The sequence below is a fragment of the Cavia porcellus genome, unplaced genomic scaffold, assembly GCF_034190915.1.
Source record: "Cavia porcellus strain 051 isolate PalLab524CR breed Dunkin Hartley unplaced genomic scaffold, mCavPor4.1 scaffold_9, whole genome shotgun sequence".
NCBI lineage: Eukaryota > Metazoa > Chordata > Mammalia > Rodentia > Caviidae > Cavia > Cavia porcellus.
In genome coordinates, this window is record NW_026947492.1 from 22,486,935 (window position 1) to 22,511,256 (window position 24,322).

Genomic DNA, 24,322 nt, shown 5'->3' on the forward strand with positions numbered 1-24,322 from the left:
GTTACAGCATGGTTGGACCTCAAGTCCACAGCTAAGTCTCATCACATTCACGTACAAAACGCCCAAGAAAAGGAAGGTCGCCCTAATGCTTTGGTCATACGCTAGTCCATCTCAACAGACGTGCACCCAAAAGTAAAAGACAAAAAGGGGAAGACAAAATAGCCCCGCCCATCCTCTTTGGTCTGAAACACAAACACCCTGGCACCCTAAGGAAGACAATTATAGGTTCTGATTTTTGGAGGGACTTTCCCTGTGTAGGGTACATTGGTTTTGTCCAAGGCTTGCTGGCAGGAAGTATGAACCCAAACACTCGAAGAAGATGACAATGTGTATGACCCACAATGTAAACAAGGTGATCCTCCGGGTAAGAGAGCTCCAAGAACATCAGCATGGTATCACAGGCGGAAACCCCTAATACACTGGCCCAAGGCTCACTCTGTGACCAAAGGCTTCTCTGCCGTTTGGCTTAGCTTTCTCCTCTCTTCTTCCTGTCCCTAATTCCTTTCCATTTACCCATCAGAAAAGTCATCTTTTGGGGCTTTTCAGAAATCAGCTAGCTCTTCCATGATGAACAAGCCCCACCTTACAATAAATTGAACTTTGAATAAAACTCTAAGGTAGGTGACATCCTTGATAGTCTACATTATGGTTGTAAAAGTTAGGTATATTTTGCCTTTTTGGTTTATGTCAATCTGCTCTATTTTGGAAGGTTTACTTCACTGTCAGCAAATGACTGGTCACTATTATAATAACTATTTCAGTAAGTACTTTCTCTGGGAAGCCTCCTGCCACCTACCTTTCCATGGTCCTCTAGCTAAATACACACTTCACCACACCGCTCATGACCAGGACTGAATAAACCACTCTTAACCATCTTGTATCTTCTCAAACCAAAGAAGTCACAGGAGGTTAATGATTCCAGGCTGAATAAGCAAGGTCACTTCAGGTACCAAGCCAGGTCCCTACAGTCTGATTCAGTCCTCTGGGAGAGCACGTGACACAGGCAAACCTTAAGAACTTCCCAGAGAGTCACTAAACCATCTTTCCTTTATTGTGTTTTCCTCAAGAAAATCCTTTCTAAGAAAATACGGCACATTTTTTTTAATGATCAAATTGAGCCAGAATAAGATATTTGATTATTCATTCTGCCAGACTTGAATCCCACCATGGCCCCTGAAGTCTCAGTCCTCATGATACATACAACTAAAATTCCATTATCAGGTGTCTTTATTCTCTAGGGATGCTAGGATGGGGAGACCAAAACTGAGGCATCTTAGATAGCTTATAAGTGAGGGAAAAAATGGTCCCTGGAAAATTCACAAAGGTGAGTAATTCCTGTGAATCCAGGAGCTTTTAGAGAAGAGATCTGACCTACCACGACTGGTCCTCCCCATGCACATGTTGTCAGGGGTGACAACTTCTTGTTTGATGGCAAAGTAGTCGGTTTGCAAGGTGTCTGTCTGCAGAGGGTCCCGGAAAATGACTGAGGGGTAGTCGTTCTCGTACTTGAGGGACAAGAGCTCCTCTGAGCTGATGGGATGGAGGGTCTGGTAGGACTCAGTGATGAAGCTGGGCTCCGAGAACTCTGATGGAGGCACACACTGAGCATGCTCGATACCATAGCCTGGAGGTAGAAATGCTCACAGTTAGACAGGAAAGATGTTTGCCTGGAACAGTGCTATACTGCTGTAACGGCCCCGCAATGTGGAATCAGTGTGCTGCTTTAGAGAATTTAAGGAAAATACTTTAAATAAGCAAACTCGCTCTACTATTTAATAGCTGTGGCCATTGATAAAATGCTTTTCTTTTCCTTTTCTGCTTTAATTTTCTATATCTATAAACAATCATGACTGCAATCTTCCTCGGAGGGCTGGGATGAAGATCAAATGAGAATAAATATATGTAAACTGCCTCCCAGCATTTGTGGTATTCAATAAGTTCAAAATATAGTAGTTAGTATTACTGTTATTGTTGGATAAAAATAAGGTTAGAATAAAATGCAAACAACCCTGTTTAAGGCCCTCTTTGAAAACAAGGTTATCAGCTAAGCACAACTCTATACTAATTCTATTCCTCTGGCCATCTTTCCACCATGGCGGGGTATCTCATTCTGAAGAGCAGGTTTCATACTCTGTAATGGCACACAAAGCTGTACCACATGCTCTTAAGGATTTCAGAGGACATGTTGTGCTCTCCACTGGTTTAAAAAAAAGGAAAGAGCAGGGACCAAGATCAAGTCACTAACCCAACCCTGGGGCCATACAATGCAAAAGATCAAGGGAGATTCAGAATTTGGCGGTTGAGTTGTATTCGTTCCCCATGACTTTCACTTTCTGAGAAGGACCATGTAGAAACTCTCAGGCTAATCAGCTATGTACAGGGTGGCAAAATGGTAGAACACTTGCCGACAGTACACAAGTCCATGGGTTCAATCTCTAGCATCACAAAAAAATAAAAATAAAAATAGGAAAGAACCCTTGTACTTTGTGAGAAAGTATTAATTATTACCTAGACTCTGTAATTCTCAAAAGCATAATTTTCCATAGAACTATCACGAAGGAGCCTGAGACTGAGTGAGAAGGAGACTTTTGCTGCTGTCCACTGTAAGGAACAAGGAGAAGGAGGGCAAGTTGAGGGTGGAACTTACTGATGAAATAATCCGAGGTATAGCAGGATTCTGGATACATGGGGTTGACTCCATTAACCTGACATGGTTTCACATCCTCTGCAACATAGAGGGTAGGGAGAGAAATACAGAAGTTGACATGGAAGGAACACTTAGCCTAAAAGGATCTTGAATGCAAAGACCACAGTGACCTCAATGCTTTCCTAAGAATTGTGCAAGTTTATTAACTGCATTGGTGTCTGCGTCTACCCTGACTGGGGCCTTGTCTAGGAATGAGATCACAACAATATGGCTAAGTTTGTTATTTCAGCAGCTATAAAATGGATTTAGTAATCTTAGAAAGTGAACTAAGGAGTAGTCACTAAGGATTGGGAACACACTCAGCCCTCATTCTAAACCCCTGTGCTATGTGCACGCATCACTCTGAAATCAAACTCAAAAGCTAGACAATGAACAGAGAGCTGTTACCAAGACCAGTGTTTGCCCTCAAATGGATCTGCTCAAAACCTTTTCAGAACCATACTGCAATCTTAAGGCAAGTGGATTTTACAGCCTGTCCTTCTAGCAGACGTTTGGTTTTTGTTCTCTGTTTTTCCCACTGCACTTAGAATTCAAGTTCAGGTCCGGACAAGAAATGGAGCACTGGTAACGTGACTCTCCTGGGCAAACGAGGGAGGTTTATGCAAACAGGGAGGGCAGCAACACAACTGAAAGGCGGCCCAGACGCCAACTTCCCCGGGGATGAGAGAGAAAGGGAGAGGAAGGGCATCTAAGGACAAAAGTGCTTCCACCTAGCCATGGTCAACATGGGACCTTCTCATCACCCTGGCATCTCAGGGAGGAGAGGCAGTCTCTCTTTTATGGAGCCATCTGGCCATATCTCACAGAATCAGACACAAAGATAGTGTGTTGGTTTGGATTTTTCCTCGGGTATTTGATAATCTGTTTGGAACAAAGGCTCATGGGAAAACAAGTTTATGCCCGTATGCACACGTATACACCCAAAAGAAAAAAAAAAGCAACAGTTCCCAGTTGAGATAAAATGATTAAACTGCTTTAGCAGCTTATCAGATCAAAACACCCCCTGTACCTTTGGCCCTCCACCCCACCCCAAACAGCTCTGTTTCTGGGTGCTATGATCCTTGGTTTAATTATAGAACCAGAGCTGCAGCCTCAGTACAAACAGATCGCTCATCCCTTCAAGTATGTAAATCTGAAGAGCAATGATTTTATTGTCTCACTCCATGGAACTCTGGACAGAAAGGTACACTTTTCGTTCTCAAGCATACTCAGTGATATCCTAATTCTCTTAGAGACCTTGCCATTATTCCTGTGCGGAAGGGCAAGCCAGACCTGTCTAAGGGGCCAGCAGCTGTACATGAATCCACAGGATCACAGAAAGAAGACAGCATGGGAAATTAAAGTGAACTAGATGAAAGAAAAAAAAGTAAATGAAAAAAGCCTAAAATGCTAAAGAAAAAGTTTAAAGAAACGAGTGATTTTTATGGATAAGAACAATCCCATTCCTTGCCCTTCGTATCTCATGGGGTTATTCTGATAATCCAAAGGGAAGATCTGTTTTATAGCACTTTAAGACACACACACACACACACACACACAATCAAGGCGGAGTCAGACATCCCCCAACACCTGGTGGTTCCACTGGGATGAACACAGGAAAGCGTCACAGCACACAGTGGAACATACTCAGTTTACACAGCCAGGTGCCATCAGCTAAATCAGATCTTCAGGGAGCCTCCCACTCCTTCTCCCTCTATCAGCAGGCTGCACGTGTGGACATCCTGGGGAGGATATGTGTGCAGTGACACAGTGTGCCAGGGCAGTGGAGGGCACTGGGAAGTGTTGCCCATTCCCCATCGTGGCAGTCACAGAGAGAGTCACAGTTCTTGACTGTGCTATTTTTCAACAGAAAAATTGAAGAGAAGAAACAAAGATCACAGCCCTTGCCCCGAGGAATCTAAGTTGGGTCTCTTTGAGCACTGCATGGTGAAGACTATTCTTACCCACACAAAGGCAGGTATTATACGGGCTAAAAGTGCTGGTCCTGAGCATTCACCCTGCCCCCAGTGTCCACACCAAGAGCTGGAGCTGGTGACCACAGAGAAAGGGCGGGCCTGGGTTACGGAGGGCAGCGGGTTTCTAGGCTTACAGTCAGCTGGAGGGCACCGCTGACTGCTGGTAACTGCAATTTATTTTAAGAAGAAATTCAGAAAAATAAGGGCAAAAACACCCTAGTGTGCTGCCTGCTGCTGTTTCTGTACTCAGCCAGGACCGTGGGACATGAGTCATGGATCCAAAAAGGTTGGAAGAGGCCAACAGGAGAGGCCATGTCATAACAAGGTTGCAACACCTTGTCCTGATCTGACCCCAGTTTCTGCTCCAGATGTGAAAGGCATCCTGCACCTATGCAGTTCCACCCATCAGGGGGCAGACAGGCCTGTCTTATCATCCAGCTCAAAAGCCTGAGCTTTCCTGTGCATGTGACCAGGTATTACATGGCCATAGATCACAGAAATGTGTAGTAAAGCTGCCAGGAAAAAAGACTAAAAACTATTCCAGGATTGGCCAAGGGCACGGCCAGCACACAGTACACGGGTCTAAGAAAACAACTAGACTCACAAGTGTGCATACTACGAAGTTAATGGAGTACAAATGTGCTGAAGATTAAAATCTTAACCTCCAATGCATGGAAGGAAAAGAAGCTGCTCTATACTAAGCACCTGCTGGACATCAGGCCCTGCACTAGGCACATCCCACTGACCACCTGTGCCCTGAACACGTTACATCTCTACCGGGTCAACCCCCTCCCCATGCACAGAAATTTCACACAGCCAACCCTCACCCTCCTGTTTCCACATGTTTACCTTTCTGCAGAATCTCTAGGTGCTCCCATAAGATGTCCCCAACGAAGTCTGGAGCCAGCTCAAGGAAGCAGTCTTTACCCAGGCCACAGAGAGCCGCTCCGTTCATACAGAACTTCTGGAAGTCCACGCCCTTCAGGCTGAACTCATTCACCGCCCACATCACCCAATCCCGAACATGGGTTTCCGTCCACTGCCGAGGATCTGAGGAGAGTGAAGACACAGAAGCTCAGGGTCTGGAGCAGACACTGAAGGATCTGAAAGCTGCTGAGGATGCTACCCCAGCCACAGAATCAGGAAACACCTACCTGCAGACAGAGCTCATCAGGCATCTCTCACAGACCCCTCAAACATTCAGTACCCTGCCTTCTCTACGTTACAGCAAGAAAGGACCTTGGTCAACCAGAAAATAACACAGGAGCAGGGGCGGGCACATTCCCTGCCCTGCGTTCACCCAGGCAAAGATTTCCACGAAGTTCCTCTCCCACTGACATATTTCCATTAGAACATTTAAAAAGCCCTGGCAAGAGAGTAAATGCCTTCTGTAACAGCAGTAATAACAAAGCAAAGTCTTTCCCTGCTCTTAACTCTTATAACATACTTTGGATCATTATTTCCAATTATTTTTATTTCAGTTGATTATGATTAGTAGTAATCACAGCAATTATTAAGAGTAAGTCATTCAAATGGTACTGGGTGATTACATCACTCAGTGCTTGTACTACCCTGGGAATCCTGCAAAGTCTGAAGATAGCATAGGCCCTATTGTGGTAGAGACAACTTATAATTCACATAAGGCCCATGGTTTAATGCAATTACACCTGCTGGTGACACTTGAGGAGCTCAGATGACAGCAGGACACCCTTCCTATGTCACAGCTGTCCCAAGGGTGCTCACTTGAATCGAGCAGAGTATTCCTGAGCGTTGGGGAAGCCCTGTGGGGAGAATTCACCTTATTCGGCCTTGTGATACTCACAGGACACTTGGTATTGTTTCCTACTAAGTTTGGTGGTAAAACTGTAACGATGGGAAGAAGTGTATAGTCCCCTTCGCGGAATGTCAAAAGCACCAGTATGGTAAGGATGAAGCCTCCCGCCTAGCAGTGGAACTGGCTGGCAATCTAAAGACAGTTTGCCTCTCAGCAGAAAAGTGCTCCTTCTGCTCTCAATTGTTCACGAACTGTTTCTTAGTGAAGGCTGACATGGGCTCCATTCACTTCTCTTTTGTGAGCATTTGAGACCCTTTCCATCCCTGAATAACCTCTTCCAGATAAGGATTTCCACAAACAGCAAGCGCATTTTGCCAAAGTACATGGAAGAAAAAGATCACTCAGTAAATTCCAAGAAACACTGCTCACTAAGTTCATACCATGGTGGCCCAGGGTGAACCTGAAGCAAAATTTCTCAAACAAGTTTGCATTTTGGAATCACTTAAGGAACTTAAAAAATACCCTACTGATGCCACCAGACTAGGACCTGACCTTAGAAGTTTTCAAAGATCCAGTGGGGCCTGGAATATGTAAACAGGTTCGGGAACCACTGTCCTAAGACCAACGTGACAGTTACAGTGACAAGCCTGGAGAGGGTGGATTTCAAGCCTGTGGGTCTGTGACTGCTTGAATAGAGGAGTGTAACAACCTACAGTCACTGACCTAACAATGGACAGACTAAAGTCCACCTCAAACACTAAAGGCAAGTGAACAAACCCTTCCTAAGGATCTGGCCCCGGTTCCTTTTTTTCACTACAAAAGCATACCTTTAGGGATTCCCAGTCTTTGCTGTTCTTTTGTGAAACCACTGAAAGTGGCTTTCAATGCTTGGGACATCATTTCTTTGCTGCTTGGAGTTAACAGGGGGACATCTGCACATTCCATATCTGTAAGGAAAAAAAGGATAAGAATAACAAAAATTAAATATGTCATTAAGCACTCAAAACATAACAGAGCACGGATAGACCGAAGAAGTCAAATGGAGAAAGAAGTGTTATCATTCTCATTAAAGCAGGTACACTTAAAGGGGCTTTCCAGGGTGTGCTGGGCCCCGCTGCCCCCCTCAAAAAAAAAAAGCCTAATACTTGCCTAAAACATCCTGCATTCCTACAACAAAAATGCTTATTCTTTCTGTAGACCTCTACTACTGCATTACAGAGCCCCTGCTTAACTTTCACACTCAAACCTTTGGCATTACAGTACTTACTTCCAGGTACCCATAACAAGTAAAATGTAATACTCGTTCATTCAGTCAGTAATTATTTAGAACTTTTCCTTTACAAGGAATATGAGAAAAGAGAACAGGAAGCAAGACAGAAACGGCCTTTAGACATCTGATTCTTGTAATAGATTCAGTCATTTTAAAAAATTACGTCACAATTATTCAAATATAATGCCAATAAGAGCTTTACAAGAAAAGCACAAGATGCATGTTAATGTGTGCCTAGAAATCCCCGTGAGTCTGGAGGAGCCAGAGAGGTCTGCCTTAGGAGAACAGAGACGTCTGACCTGCAACCTGAAGGACACACGTGAGCTCAGAATGGCAAAGAGTGCACCACACCAGTGGTTCCCAAGCGTGGTGCCTGAGCAGCTTACCAGCACCCCTCGGAAATTATCAAGTGCAAATTCTCAGCCCCACTCCCAAGCCTCCTTAGTCAGAACTTCTAGTAGTGGAACCCCAAAATATTTTTTAGCACATAATTCAGGAGATTCTTATGAGCAATAAAGTTAGAGGACCCAGTCCTAGACAAAGGAAAAGCACAAACAAAGGTCATAACACGGAACAGACTTGATGTATGTCAGTATCAAAAAGATTCCAGCTGAAGCAGAGTGACCAAGGGAAGGACAGCTGCCAGAGATGAAGTCCAAGAGGGAAGCAGGAGGCACATTAAGGAATCTATCATTTCATCCTAAGTAAAACAGAAAATTGCTGAGAGTTCTATGCAGGAGAATTACCCGACCCGCACATTAGGACCTCCTTGGCTGTTTTGTAAAAAATGATGCACACACTGTATCATTAGTTATTGCATCAGTTATTGCATTATTTGTGCCCAGAGGTAACGATGAGTTGACTAGGAAGCTGGTGACAGAGGTAAGACACACAGACACCTGGAGGTGCGTACAGGAGGTAAAATCCACAAAACTTGCTTTCCACACAGGTGAAGGCACGTGCAATATCAGAACCTGCAGGTTCACGAAGGTGTCATCCTCTGCCACACCCTTGTGCTTCTTTACCAAGGCCAATCCCAGCACCTCCCACACTGCGGGACCCTATTTGAAGCATGACACAGAAACGTGGCTAAAGCCAAACATTTGCTGGGTTCACTTCAGGCTCAACAGCCCACAAAACAGTAATCCCTTCTGGCCTCCCTGCGGGCACCCTTCAGCAGTGATGCACCTCACTGCAGCAATTTCTAGAAGCCTAAATCCTGAGCGTACTGCATGCTGAAAATGCCTTCGAGTTCCAGGCAAGGTTGCTACAGAAGTTTCTCAACGAGGCATTTCTAAAGAAATCCCTAAACACACATACATGTTATTGGCTGAATAAAGAGGAAACATAGAAGGGGAAAGATGACAACAGGTCACCCCAAAATAGGAACAAATTTCTACAGTGTATTATTCCTCAATGTCAGAAAGAATGGAATGAATGAATTCACTGCATGAAAGAAAGCCGGCGACACCTTCTCTCCTGTTTGCTCTCAGCGTCCAGCCCAGCCGTGCTCACTTTGCTGCCCTCCCAGGCCCTGCCAGGGACGAGGAATCTGAAATCCCAGGGAGTGGTAAGCTTGGGTTGCCCTGGGACGTGCCCCAAAAAATCCAATGGAAAAAATCAGCATGCCTCCAGGAAGACTTGACAAAATGACGGAAAATCCCAGATTGTTTCGGGTGAAAAAAATGGGGGGAAGGGATAGAATGTTGGTTACATAACATCCAGCCCTCCAAACAGTGGAGTAATCTCCAAGTGAGTCACTAAGAAACGCATCAGAGCTCCCAGACTGTCCCCACTCTTCACATCCAAGAACAGCCAAGCAGCAGGTCCAGAAATATCTCTCCTTTGGAGGAGAGGTCAATTTTACTACACAGAAAGAGACTCTTCAGTTAACCAGAGAGGGTGGACTCTGAAAGAAGAGACAATGCTGCCTCACCAGCCAACAAAGGTTTTGTGAATTAAAGTTTCCCAGATTTGTATCCACTTTCTCCCCCTTCACTCTCATCCAACAGAAGTTCATGAACTTGAATTATGTAGCTTTGTTTTGTGCATTTATTCCCTCCGTTAGATTTATGACTCGATGAAAAGAACTTTACTGACAGTAGAAACTGGCCAGGACAACCATGTGGAAAACGCAGGCTACGCTAAAGGGACAGTCAGCATTTCTGCTGTGATGGGAACAGAAGGATGAGATGACCAGAGGCCCCAGGCATCTTCTCACATGAAAGACTGGGCTGCTTGCTGCCTCGTGCAGAGATGTCCAGGGACACAGCAGAAAACCTCAGAAAGGTTTCCTTGAGACTGCTGCTGTGACCCCACATGCTCTGCCAGCACGGTCTGGGAAAGCAGTGCTGGGTGGACAATTCTCCCTCTTCCTGTCAGGGAAGCAGCATTTCCAGGCTCCCCTTTTTCTTTCTAAAGGTAATCACCTTTTCTGATCCACCTCAATGCCATCTTCCAAAGCCCAGGCCACATGTGGTCAGCGGCAGCTGTACAGGGACCCAGCTACTGGTGCCTGTCATTGCCCCTAGCTACGGATTCAGTGTTGATCTTCTACAGCGAAGCTCACAGCCCAGCTGGTGGAAACCGTCTCTGCCCCCTGAGACACCTGCATGTGGGTTTGATGTCAGGTATCACTGTCCTTGGAAAGTTTTGTTCATATTTATGAAGTGTGAAACTTTGGTTTAGAAAAAAACCAGCTCTCCTCTGTATGTGAGTGAACAGTCAGCCAGCATTGTCTTGTTTTGTGGTGTACATACTGCACTTAAATGATGAAGAACAGCCATGTTCAAACATGGGTACTAATGAAAATATTAAATTTAACATAAAATAATAATGAAAAAGTCCCTCTAGGTTGCGTATGCGTGTAGCAGTTCTGTTCATTACTCAAGTCAATAATAATAACTAAATCATCACACAAGTGGAGAACCCAAAATGGCTTAGCCCATGCAGGCATCCCTGTTATTCTTAAATATTCTACCTCATCACCTGTTTTTGTATAATATTTTATATTAGGTATCAATTATTTCTCATTTTGGGAGCAATATCCAGATGGTACTCAGTACCTCCACAGGTATTAACCAATTGTATTTTATGGAAAAATACTGAAATTGCCTTTGCGCTAATAATTACAGTATCTAAGATGGAAACAGTATACTTGTCTCAAAATGCTGAGAAACTGACCTAAAAAAACACCTATTCCACTAAAGTGGAGACTCAGTGCAATACACTGGAAACTGAAAACAGAAGCACGCTGCAGTCCTATGAGATTTCTTGTCCGCTGATTATTCTTTAGTGTTTAAATCTGAGTTAATATTTGTAAGCCATACCACAGTTTTCTAAGAGGAAAGTAGATACTAGTGAATAAAGAACTATCCCAAGATTGGAGAGCATCAGGGCGGAAGGGGGCGCATAGGTCTCCTTGAGTCTGCAGGGCACACAGGGAAGCCTGTGCACGCCCCACCAGGCCTCACCCTGAGCCACCTCATAACAAGTCTCAAGTAAAATGTGCAGCAGGGTTTCCATTTACTTGTATGTAACTCAAAGTCAAAGGCGGTTCAGTTCCCAAGAACACTTCAGGAGTGTTTCGAGGGTCTTTTTACACCATTCCTCTGAGTTTGCAAGAACCAAACAATTCATACCAACATCACACAGACTCTCCACTTCAGGTGACTTTTGTTCAGTAAGAAGCTCACGACATATGGCTTGCAGACTACACATGTCTCTTCTCTGGCTGTTCTCATTCAATGATGAAGACTGGGGTATCCCAGGTGCAGGTGGTGAGTACCGATACCCAGGACACAGCTAAAGACATGAAATCCAAGGCCAGCTCCTGGTTTCATGGGACTGGCCTGGCATAATAATGGATTTTAGTGGTACAGGCCACATCACGATCTGAGCAGCATGAATACCATGCCTTAAATCTGAAACTGCTTTATACTTTGCCAAGACCCTTCTCACAACACTATCCCATAATATCCTCACAACAGGAGACTTCCCAGGAACCTGGAAGGCATCACAGGCTTCCCATTTTACAGGTGAGGGAACCAAGGCTCAGAGAAATTAAGGACGTGTTTGGCCTAAAGTCACAGGGCCAGAACAGGTCTTCCAGTTTCCTAAAATCCAGGGCTTTTCTGCTCTATTCCACTGCAAATCCGATTCAGTCAGGGACCTAAGAAAACTAAAATTTTCAGAGCTGAAAGTCTTTATTTTTCAATTTAATAATTAGATGAATTTAAGGAAAGAAATGTTAAACAAAACCATTCCAAGAAACTCTGAGTTTCACAGAGCTAGCATAAAAACCTCACAGAATCATCTGTATTCTCCTGAAACTAAGGGCAGTGAGACTTTCTTTAATATGAAGCAAACAGGTTCAATGACAACCCAGCATCCTTCCCTGTTTGTGTGAGCCCTGAATTGCCCTAACGGGCCACTGTGTACATAATATAAGGTTTATCAGTCACACAAAGGCTTATTGAAATGTTTTGTTGAGAAAAAAAGAAACTTTCCAATTCAGATGAGGAGGAAAAAACTGCCCAAACAAAAAGACATGATTTTAAAGACAAAAAAGAAAAGAAAAGAAGTATACACTAGATCGACTTGGCTTGTCGGTCGAAATCTGGGGGTTCTGATCTGAATATTGGTATCACTCTACTCACAATTGTAAGTCGGTCAGCTCACTTCTAACAGAGATTTTAGTTTTCACTTGGCAATTTTCAGACATATACAAAAGTAGAAAGGATGCTGTGATGATCCTATTTTATTTTATTTATTTATTTATTTATTTTGTCTTTTTTGCAGTTCAGGCTGGCCTTGAGCTCACTTTGTAGCCAAGGCTGGTCTCGAACTCGCAACAATCCTCCCACCTCAGCCTCCTGAGTGCTGGGATTACAGGCATGAGCCACCACACCCGGCCTAATGATCCTATTTTAAAAACTTCCAGTGTTACTAGTGTTTATTTCATCTCACACAGGCAAGCGTGGGCACACACACACACACACACACACACACAGAAACAACACTGAAAAATTATAAAGCTTATCTTACTCAAGGACTTAATTTACACTCACTAATATCTTGGCATCAGAAAGACATTTTTGAGATGGTGGAGGACTTAGTATGAAAGCTAAGAGAGGCAGGTATACTCAAGGACAAGAACACAAGGCTTTGAATGCCTTCCCTGCTGATTACATAGAATTTCACTTATGGGCACACTTGAAACCCCGAACTTCTTTTGAAGCAACACCATCATGCTCTGGAAAAAGGTAACAATGGACCAAAAAAGGGATGATGTCAGATGAGAACGATAAGCCAGTCCCCTTGACCCCCAAGTCCTACATAAAGACTGCAGCAGCATCCTTCCTCACAGTTGGTCCTCCCAATCTTCCACTGTCATTAGGAGCATGCGCACATAGCATAGAGATCGTGGCAAGCACCCAAACAGCATTTCCAAAGCCAGGGCATGGCCAAGTGGCCTACAAGAACATCCACTGCAGGAGACAAGGTGTCTTATCCCTTTAAACCAACAGGAATAGGAAAATGGCTTGGCCACGGAGACTAAACGCTCTGACTCCAAAGCTGATTGTCCCTGGGAAGTTGCTAGTTGCTCAGTAAAGTTAATAATCCCAGACAATTGTGAAAGAGACCGTAAGACCCATTCGCTATTGTCCTGCCTGTCATGGAAGGGTGAGTTGAAAGCAGAGTCAAAGTTATCAGAGAGACTTGTCTTCCACACACTCCTGATTGCTGTAAGAGGCACTGGACACCTGACAGATGGACTGTCACCTGCTTCTGGTTGAGGGGTTAATGCAAAGGGGGAGATAAGGGTCATCTTTAGTCTCTGCCTCAGTGTTCATAATCCTAATGGTGTGATAAACACTGGGGACAACCAGACCCTGGCTTAACCAAGGCTAAGCAATAAAAAGCTTGGTGCCCTGGCTTGGTGGGGGAGGCAGGCCCACCCATTCCAACCTAGCAGTCCATCATCATCCCAAACAGTGAGGCACCACAGACCTGGAAGGGACGCCTGTCAGGGAGACACACAACCAGGTGTTTGCTCATCTCTAACACTGATGCCTCTCAAAAAATTGGCATCGACCAATAAAAACCAAAGAAGCCGCACAGAAAACCCCTAATTCACCCCCAGTGACCTGACTGCCTAAAAATGCAAGCCAGTCTCAAGTTACAGCATCTGGCCAGTGCTGCCAATGCATACAACCACCAGGGCATGCATGCTGTCTGTGTACAATTCACCAACTCCCAGTTAGACGCCCCTCCGCAGAAGGGAGCTGCCGTGGAACAAAGCAGGCTCCCAGCTGCACCAAGAGAGAGGCTAGGCCGGCAGGGCCTGCATCGGTGGGGCCTGAGGAGGAAGCCTGCAGAAGGACCAGGCCCGGTGAACATCTGTAGGAAGTGACCTCAGGCTTTGCTCTCCTTCCCTGTGTGCACCCCTCCCCCACCCCTCCCCCAGAAGGAGTTTTAACACATTATTACCGCTGGAGTCCTGAGGACCTGTGACTCACCAGGCTCACACATGGTTCCAATGAGCCCTTGACCATTACATGGTAGGGAAGCAGGAAAAACAAATGAAAAAGCAGTTGTAATTCGGCAGCACCAGAGTTCAGACCTGCCAGACAAAAGGGATTGCAGGCATGTTCCCAAATTCGCTCAGGCACCTGACATGCAAAAGCTATTTTTAATCACTGGATTTATTTCTTTCCTAGCCCCTCCACCATCCTCCACCTCAACAAATGTACTGGAAGCGGAGCCCAGCCCAAATCAGTTCCAGGTGTTCAGGGAAACCCAGAGACTCTCTTCCGCTCCAGGACCTGAGCCAGAGAGCAAAACCACCTCCTGTGTCCCGCAGTTAACTTTTCTTGCTCTGCTCCTGAGAATAGTTCAGATCCCCCATCTGAAAGATGGGGCAAATGGAAAGGAAATATTTGAATGAAGGTGCCCTGCTGGAAAGACTTCTAAATGTTTTCACTACCAACCCTGGCAACTTGAAGGCACATTAAACAGGCCTCAGAGACGCAGAGACGAAGTCTGCTTTTGACCTATAAGACGCTTTACCTGACTTGCAATGAGGATCATGTGACACTTCCTAAGCCTCAGGGAACACAAGAGATACTCAATATACTGTTGCTGGCTTTAGTGAAGTTTCGCATTGTATAAAATATGACTGGGAAGTATTAAGATTTTAATTTCCTAATGCTTAGAGACACAGTGTATAGCAGGAATCTGGCAATTTCCCCAGGCACAATTAAACAAATGAGAAAAATGAATAAAAATCAGATTCTGAGATAAAAATGGAAACTGGCTATTTTTTTAAACAGATCAGACTAATTTCTTACCCATTCTGCATCCTCCAGTCTCTGTGAAAGGGGAAACCCTTGTACCATTTATGTTCGCCATGACAACATGTCACAGCTAGGTGAGCCCAGGGGACTTTCAGTTTTAAAAATGTCCAGTGAGTACCATCTTAGAATCAATGCGGCCCAATAGAGAAGTAAAACATTCTCTACATGTTTCCAAAACTCAAGTTGCACTGTCCCCTGGTTGTTCCCAAGCCTTCCAATTAATGTCACTTCTATAATTTAAAAGAATGTTGTGGGCTGAGAGGATAGCTCTGCAGTAGAACACTTGCCTAGCATTCATGAGAACATCGGTTCTAAGCTCAGTACAAAAAATCCCCATTTTTTAAAGAATGTTTAACCATAGAGACGCCTGCACATAGGGATCATCTCAATAGTAGGTTAAGAATAAAAATCTTAAATGATCAATCTAAGCATTTACATAGTGCTTCCCGTGTTTCAAAGTATTTCCTATGCAGAAGACAACACTGGCCATTCGCCACACAGCATTTTTATATAGTTAGGTCCTAAATGACCCGGAAGTGGGGCTTCTTCGCCATCAAAACACAGCTCCACCATGTCCATATTGCTAAGGTGAAATGCAGGAGTTGGGCCCTTTCATTCCACAGCTCTGCAGATGGTCCCTGCAGCCTCCGCTACTGCTCTGTCTTTGGTACTGGGGACAGAACCCAGGGCCTGCAGGGCCAGGCAAGCACTCCACCGTGAGTTCCTCTTCCCGCCCTTACATTTCTGAAGGAAGAAAAGCCCTGCCCTGCCTTCAACTAAAATACTCACGACAAGATCTTAAGGCTTTCGGTACTGATGTGACTCAAATAACCCCACTCAGGAAGAAGATGGAAAATATCTGACATTTGACACCTTATTCTTTACTATCCCAGCTTCTCCTACGTCTATCACTTTTGAGGTGTCACCCTCTAAGATCCTATAGATGCTGGCTGACTGGAATAACCAGTTTATTTCAATTTCACTTATTCCTACCTATAATGGTCTTTGCCGCTATCTGAACAGACTTGTACAATTTAGAAAGCGTCCTCTCCAACAGGTCAGTGTGATCTCCATCCTACAGGTGAGGAAGCTGAGGCTCACAAAGGTTTCACAAGTGAATTACACAGGATGGTCAAGCTGTAGGGACAAAACTAGGACTCAAATCCAGATCTTCAGACACACAAACCAGGTGTTTTCTGGGGGTGGCTGTCTGCAGGGCAAAAGGAGGCAGATGATGGGACAGGAGATCACTACTTTTCCTTTTCTCTGGAGTGAAGAGAGATCACCGAGCCCTGCAGACAGCAGCTGCAGCACAGCCCGTCCAGCCCTGGCCTTCTCCAGCCCTCTGCCCAGGGCCTACTTGGTATGAGGTCGAGGGGCAAAACATGCTCAGAGGAAAGGGGTCTTGAGAACCACCAGGAAGGCCCCGCTCAATGAGGTGGAGGATGAGGAGTTTTCTCCATGCACGACAGAAAAATCTGGGCAAACAAATGGAGTGGAGCCCGTTTATTTAGGCTGGAAGAGGTAAAGTTTTTCTGCACTTTTGAACTGTTTTCCCAAGGCCTGCCTCTCCCTCCCACGCAGGAAACAAACACAGAGACAGGCCTCTTCCAGGGAGCACGCAGCTAGCCAGGAAGGAGGGGAACAAGGATTGACAAAAGAGCGGGGAACAGGGGCAGATGGGGCCATGGCCACAGGGGAAGCAGTCCCAGAGAAAGCAGAAGCTGAAGGAGAGGAGAGGAGGGGAGGAGAAGGGAGGGGAGGGGAGGAGAGAGGGAGGGGAGGAGAGAGGAAGGGAGAGGAGGGGAGGGGGAGGGGAAGGGAGGGGAGGGGTAAAGGGAGGAGGGGAAGACAGGAGAGGGGAGGAGAGGAGAGGGGAGGGGAAGGGAGGGAAGAGGAGAGGGAGGGGAGGAGAGAGGAAGGGAGAGGGGGGTAGGAAGGGAGGAGAAGGGAGGGGAGGAGAGGGAGGGGAGGGGAGGGGAGGGGAGGGGAGAGGGAGGGGAGGAGAGGAGGGGAAGACAGGAGAGGGGAGGAGAGGAGAGGGGAGGGGAAGGGAGGGGAGGGGAGAAGGAGGGGAGGAGAGAGGAAGGGAGAGGAGGGGAGGAGGGGAGGGGAGGAGGGGAGGGGACATGAGAGGTAAGGGGAGAGGAGGGGAAGACAGGAGAGGGGAGGAGAGGAGAGGGGAGGGGAGGGGAGAGGGAGGGGAGGAGAGAGGAAGGGAGAGGAGGGGAGGAGGGGAGGGGAGGAGGGGAGGGGACATGAGAGGTAAGGGGAGAGGAGGGGAAGACAGGAGAGGGGAGGAGAGGAGAGGGGAGGGGAGGGGAGAGGGAGGGGAGGAGAGAGAAAGGGAGAGGAGGGGAGGAGGATGGGAGAAGAGGAGAGGAGGGGAGGGGAGGAGGAGGGGATAGGAGGGGAGAGGAGAGGAGGAAAAGGGAAGAGGAGGGGAGGAGAGGAGGGGAGGGGAGGGAAGGGGAGAGGGGAAGGGAGGGGAGAGGAGGGGAAGGGATGAGAGGGGAGGAGAGGGGAGGAGAGGAGAGGGGAGGAAGAACTGGCCCAGAAGGAGAGAAAAGGAAGAGGAGAAAGCAGGGAAGAGAAAAACTGTCCAAGAGGAACAGACAGAAGGCAGAGTGGGAACAGGCCAAGAAGCAGCAACCTACTCCCAGTTAACAAGGTTCAGAAAGCAACAGTTTTTTATCCATATTAAAAGGAAACTCCCTCCCCATTTTCTTATTTATTTATACGTTACATAAATACATTTTTAAACCAAAAAAGGTCCATCTTTCCAATGGGAAAAAGCCTTGTTTGAGATGAAAGCCAGTCTTCAAAAACCCCTCAGAGGAAGCTCAAACCCCACATGTCTTGGTGCTGCAGAAAGAAAAACAAAGTGGACATTCTTCCTGAGTTCTAAGGCTTTTTTATGCAGATGTGTTTTTCTTTTAATAAATAAACTGGACAGAAAGGAAAATGCATACTCATACACATTCATGCTGGGTGACTGTCGGGTTTTCAACTCAGGGAAACGAGACAAAAAATAAAATATCTATGCCCACTTTTCCCTGGAGAAGAGATAAAGTTTCTCCGTGTGCCAACCACGGCCCTGAACCAAGCACAGCCCTGCCCGGGCCTTCCTTTTGACACAGGCCTGGGTTACAGTCAGTGGAGAGCAGAGCTCAAGAAAATACCCCACGCTGCTTCTCCCACCTGACCTCCAGTCACTTGTTCCCAGTGAGCCACTGAGTTTCACTCTTAAATCACAACTCTTCTACAGTGAGCATATGGCGGGGATGCTGGAGCACACCTGTAATCCCAGGAAGACTGCAAGTTCAAGTCCAGCCTGGATAACTTATAGCAAATTTAGGAAGACTCTGACTCAAAATAAAAAATAAAAAGGCGATGTGGAGAGAGCTCAAAAGCAAGCCCTGGGCTCAATCTTCAGTGCTCAAAAACAAACAGACAAAAAAACATCATACCCATTAAATTAAATTCTACCGTACCTGCTCAGTTGTCTTACCCATCAACTCTGTTGGCTAAAGCTTGCAGCACAAAGTTAATCAGTCTTCATCTCACATTTTTCCAAATGGTTTAGTCCTCTGCTTTTCATTCCTTTAGTCTGGCTCCATCAACAATTTATGGTGTTATATTGTTCACACCTGTGCCCCCATCCCACCATCTACAGAGAAGAATCCCTACATGCCTGTGATCCTACCTCTGTAGGATCATAAAAGTCCAAGGTGCTAGCACACTTCTCCAGAGTAAAATGCGGTCACCAGGATGGTCATCCCACTCGATAAACTTGGGCTGGTGATGACACAGCACAACACTAACTGTCACACTGCAAAACTCAGAGCCTTTCTCCAGACAGGTAGATTTTGAGTCAGTTCTGTACCTTTGATTGAATTTTATTAATGCAAAGTTTGGTCTGTACACTTCTCCTTATTAAACATCACCTCAGTTGTGACCCATGTATCCACAAGAGATCTTTTTTATATCAGGAATCCATCCTCATCCTATTTGCTATCCATCTCTCTTTTAAACCACCTGAAACTTACTGAGTATGCTTTCTGCATCTTTATTCTAAGACCCTGATAAAAATGTTGAAAAGACAGTGACCAAGAACTGAGCTCCGTAAAACATTATTCCAATATATATGCAATCATCAAGACCCTTAGTAGGGTGTTTGTTCAACCACTTACAAATCCCGACTCTACTATCATCAGATCCATACATCTTTGTCCTGACCACGAATATATCCTAGAAAAACTCAAAAACATTACTGGGATCAAAATATGAGGTCCTATTCAGATGCTCTACTTTGTGGAGCCTCAGTTTCTCCTTGAGATCCGACAAGTGCAAAGGCCACAGGAAGAAATGGCTGAGTGACATTCTGACTTTGGCACAATAAGACAGAGAAAGAAAGGGAAAGAAGGAGAGGGAGGAGCAAGAGGAGAAAGACCATGCAGCAGCACTACCCGCGGCGGCGGCAGCAGCAGCAGCCACGGCACAGAAATGCTTTGCTTCCAGAAACAATGGGCAGTTAGAGAACAATGCTACAGACAGAGTCTTGGTCTATTTATATCTGCCACTGTGGGTCCCAGACAGGAGGAACTGGAAGTCTGCCCCGTATGCACAGCTCCAACTGGACCCGGGCTGGGAGGAAGATGAGGTCACCACGAATGCTGCCTGCTTAGGAATGGCTCCTTTCATGCTGGTGTAGCTCCCTCTTAGCCTAAAGGATCTCCTCAGCCCAGCCAAGAAGTTTGCTTGCCTATTTCTGCAACAGCCACAGCAGAGAAATGGGGAGCCACAGCTGAGATAAAGGGATTAGAAAAGTCACTGCTATCTTCCCAGTTTAGGCTATTAAGGTGTCTCCTGCAGGTCATAGGCAAGTGAGCAGGCCACAGACAAAGAACCCAGTCCATGGAGGGCAACAGTGTTACCAAGTCTGATAATCACCGCTGCTTAGGGAACTACTCCAAATGGGAAAGTGCCTTCCTCAGTTCTTTGGGGATGAATAAAGAAACCAAAAGCTGAAATCACATCCAGCAACACCTCATCCTTCCCATTTTTTCTGCTCCTTTTGACACTTTCTCAAGTTTCTGGAATTTCATCTTTTGCTCTAACATGATTTTGGAGTGATCATCAACTTTAGTTCTTCCCAACCATATCACTTATATTTTTAATCATGCTAAAAAGGTCTATCAGTAGACAGACCGGCCTGTGACAGATACCAAACTGAGAGGCTTGGCAGAAGGAGGAATGGGGCAAGGCACAGCCCAGGCCCTTGCAGGCAGGCTCTGGTATCCCCTTTATCCTGAGAGTCATCCCATTTCAGCATGAGCAGGCTACCAAAAATCAGCAATGCTCTCCTGGGCCCAGCACAGCCACTCAGCTGTAAGAAGTCTACAGGCAAAGCTAGACACTCCCAAAGGCAAGAGATTCAGGGGTTCAGGCCGAGACCTCCTGCAGAATCAGTGACTTCAGCTTTCTACGCATGCCTCGGAGGTTCCTGTCACTGACTTCCTTCCCTGTTCCTGAAAAATCAACACTTAAGTAGGAAGGAAGCTACATAAAATCATGTCCTCCTTTTCATTTAAGTAGCTCAGGATACTACCCAGAGAATATCTCAGGTATTGTCACCAAGTTGGAAAAAAACTTAGGGCAATTACAAAAATATTTTACCATTTAAAAAGGTTAAAGGAGACTAGATATTGCTGTGGCCAGTGGGCCAACCAACCAATAGTTAAAAGGGATACACTAGATTACCCGGCCTTTAAGTGCATGCATAACTCAAGATGCTTGGGATTGAGGCCACCTGGAGGGTGCCCCAATAAAGTTGCTCAAACAGTATAACTGAGGTGATATGTACAAGACCCCAGCGAGCAAACACTCTAGGCCATATTTCATTCTGTGCAGATGGCAGAGATGCAAACAGAAAAATGGGCCGTCTGACCACACCAGCCAGCAAAGATCTGAGTGAGTACATGGCCCTTGTGACTGGTCCATCGTTTCATTCAAACACTTCTTCCTCCACCCCTCTCCACCCCTACTCCCTATAGGCTACACATTCCCGTCTTTCCACAAACCCTGCTGACTCATGGGGATGAGACGTAATTCAAGAGAGCCACATGGGAGCCACATGCTAAGAGTAAGGAGAAGGCAGAAAGACACACATTCCTACCCTGCAGCAAGGCTGACATCAGAGGCGATGCGGAAGTTCCCAAGCAGAGCATGTTTTGGCAAGCACATGAGACAGTCCGCCCCTGACCTATCCCAGTCTTCAAAAACGAAACGCCTGCACTCCACCACGGAGCACCAAAACCCAGAGGCACTGCCCAATCCAGAACAGCTGCAGGTTCCATCTCAGGCTTTGCATGTTCAACAACTCATGGTATACAGACCCAGTTCAGTGCTGTTAACCCAAATGTATGTCCCTCATGTGCCAGGAATCCTGTTGCTTTAGACATTTAGACAGTCATTTCAGAGTTGCAGCTGACATTTCCTGAGCTGTTAGGGGGTACTTAGGACTCAGAAAGAGAAGCTCTGAAAGGACCACAGTCACTGTCCCTACAGCGCTAGGTTCACCACTAACCCTATCACGCAGAGGTACTCCACGGTGTGTGCTGACCTACCTGATCTGCAGTTTGGGACCCCATCTCTTCAGTGTTGGCCTTTGCTACCACTTAGAGTAAGAGTTAACCAACCCTCTCTGCTCCCTCTCCTGCCCTCTCTCTGCCTGTGTACTGCCTAAAACCCTATCTGCAGCCAAAATGCAGAAAAGAAGAATTTACAGAATTTGCTATAAAATTTTAACAACCCTTTGGAAGGAAGTCCTCTCTGCTGGCAGCCAGACATAACCGTAAGATGAATGAAAAGGACACTGCCTGTAGGGAGAAGGAGGAGCTAAGCACTGGTCACTGGGCAGGCCTGCTATCCTATTCCTGGCACACAGAATAAAGAAGGAACCCTAGATGGCACCTCCTTCAAACTTTTCTCTTTTACTGGCAGGGAAATGAAGCTCAGAGAGGTGACACCAGCTTGCCTTGAGTCACATGGTTACTAATTCTAGGTCCCTTGACTCCCTGTTTGACTTTTTTTTTTTTGCCTCACCACCATTGCTGTTTAGTTACCACTGTGGACAGGGAGGGACAGGGTTTCCTCTGTGCCTTTACTACTAACAAGCTCTGGTTTATTGCTCGGGACAAACACTGAACCACAAGACCAACCCATCCAAAGATCCAACAAACATGAGAGAAGCTTATGGGCCCACAATGCTATCTGCTCCCACTGCAGGTGATCAATTTTGGATAACAATTGTCAGACTCTGCTGTGGAAGAGTTTCCTTCAGACAGCTCCCTGTCATATACCAGGGATCACACGGCAAGCAGTCTTTACACTCAGTTTCAACCGCATAACTGCATGGTGTGTGCCAGCTCTGAAACTGAAGCCTGCTATTCTTGTCAATCCAAAAAAATGTGAGGACAAGCAGCAAAGAGCAGAGGTCTGTGGACCTTTCTCTAAAACCCACTGAAAGGAGAACAAAAAGTCATGGTGTTATCTGGAGGTTCTGAAACACTGCCATTCCTGTACCACTGATGGTCCCTCCAGGGTAGGCCAGACACAGGGACAGGGTTGAGGAGACACAACAAACCCCAGTGACAAAGCCAGGACATAAAGTCAGCCTCTAATTAAGCAAAGTGTAACCCAAAAAGCTCTGACAGCCAGAAGCAAACCAGCAAGCAACTCCACTTCTAAATGCAGATGCTTTCAGGTGCAGGATCCAAGGCCTCCAGGCAAGCTGTGCCCGGCACTGCCCTCTTTAACCCAGCTTCCTTCTCGCCTTTCACAGTGGATCTCTCCTAATGGCTCTGACCCGGGACTGGAGCACTTGGATAATCCCACTGCTGCCCGCAGCCTCGCCCACACCAGCCCAGCGCAGACAGCTTGGGCGGCCTCTCCCAGGAGCAGCCCTGGAGGCTGTCTGGTCGCCAGGCAGACCCAGGCTCCAGATCAATGGGCAAGACAGACCAATAGGCGGAGAGCAAAGAAGTGATCAATGCAAAGAGGGAGACAGCCAAGCCACTCTCCATCTGCCTGGCTCAGGTGGGGAAGGGGAGGCTGGGATGCACAGCCCTCATCCGCCACTGATAAATGGCTCTGCCTCATCAGGAAGCCATTAGGAAATTGCAGCCACCACAGCCCAAGCTGCCGGGACTGAACTGTCTGCAAGCAGCTGGTGAAAGCGCTCATTACCCCCGCCCAGACTTAACGCAGGCTCACTCCATGGGCAGAGCCCAGCCTACGCCCTGCGGGAAGAGGGTGGCAAGGTCCTGGAGGGCAGGGAGAGGCAGGTAGCCTCCTGTGGGCTCTAGGCTCTCTGCTAAGGGGCAGGCAGCTTCCTTAGGGGTAGGGAAGAGTCTGCAATTAGATATCGGCCCAATATCTCGAGCCCCTTAACCAAAACTAATTCCAAAAGAGGCTAGCCAGCCCAGTACTCATCTGAAGTCATATTTGCATTTTTATATTTATAAGACTCTCAGGGAGAAGACGCATCCACTGGAGCCCAGCTCTTGCTCCCTGGCTGAATTGAACTGCAAAGAATTTAAATAGTGAATTTTGTTATCTTAATTTTTAAAAAATGAATTTCAAGAGAGAGAAGAGCTACTGAGCTCCTGAGGAATAGGAATACCTTGAGACCAAGGGCCATGGATTCTTCACTTGGAAGGTCACTTCCAGTGGGAAAAACATACGTCACCCACGAACACAAAGCACAGCTACGTGCTTGCAACCAGGGAAGTTCACTGTGGTGATTGCTAGCACACAAGATGTGCAAGGGTGACAGAAAGCAGGGTGGGCTCCCAGAGGGACAGAGGAGGCCGGCAGGAAGGAGCCCAGTGATTTGCTTGGGGCAAAGTCACAGGGCGACAAGGTTGATGCCAATGAGGCATGGGTGGCTCTACAAAGGGGGCAATCAGAGAGGAGGAGAGGCTGAGGTCTCCCCTCCCACTCAGACACATGGAACTCCTCAAGGCTGCAGCCAGGACATGTGCGCCGAGCTGCCGTGGGAGTGGCTGGGCGAGGTCCATGTCCAGAGCAGACACCTGGTGTCCGCATCTTCTGGAACCGTTTAGCTGGAGGAATCAGAGGAAAGGCCACAGACTCCAAGGGACAAACAAAATTCCTCAAGCTCACTAAGTCCTGGCTACCCCCAGCACTCATTTAAAGTAATATGTACATTTTTACATTTATTTATTTCCTTTA

General features: G+C 46.4%; 1 protein-coding gene across 5 annotated transcripts in view; it reads right to left on the minus strand.

The window, feature by feature from the left end:
* Ets1 (ETS proto-oncogene 1, transcription factor) overlaps positions 1-24,322 on the minus strand; it is a 122,345-nt gene that overhangs the window by 24,238 nt on the left and 73,785 nt on the right. For all 5 annotated transcript variants that reach the window (XM_063256054.1, XM_013155544.3, XM_013155543.3 and 2 more), the window contains 4 exons: positions 7,264-7,383; positions 5,512-5,712; positions 2,648-2,725; positions 1,376-1,624 (listed from right to left, as the gene is read on the minus strand). In XM_063256054.1, coding sequence (XP_063112124.1) covers positions 1,376-1,624; positions 2,648-2,725; positions 5,512-5,712; positions 7,264-7,383 — 648 coding nt within the window. The remainder of the gene's footprint in view (positions 1-1,375; positions 1,625-2,647; positions 2,726-5,511; positions 5,713-7,263; positions 7,384-24,322) is intronic.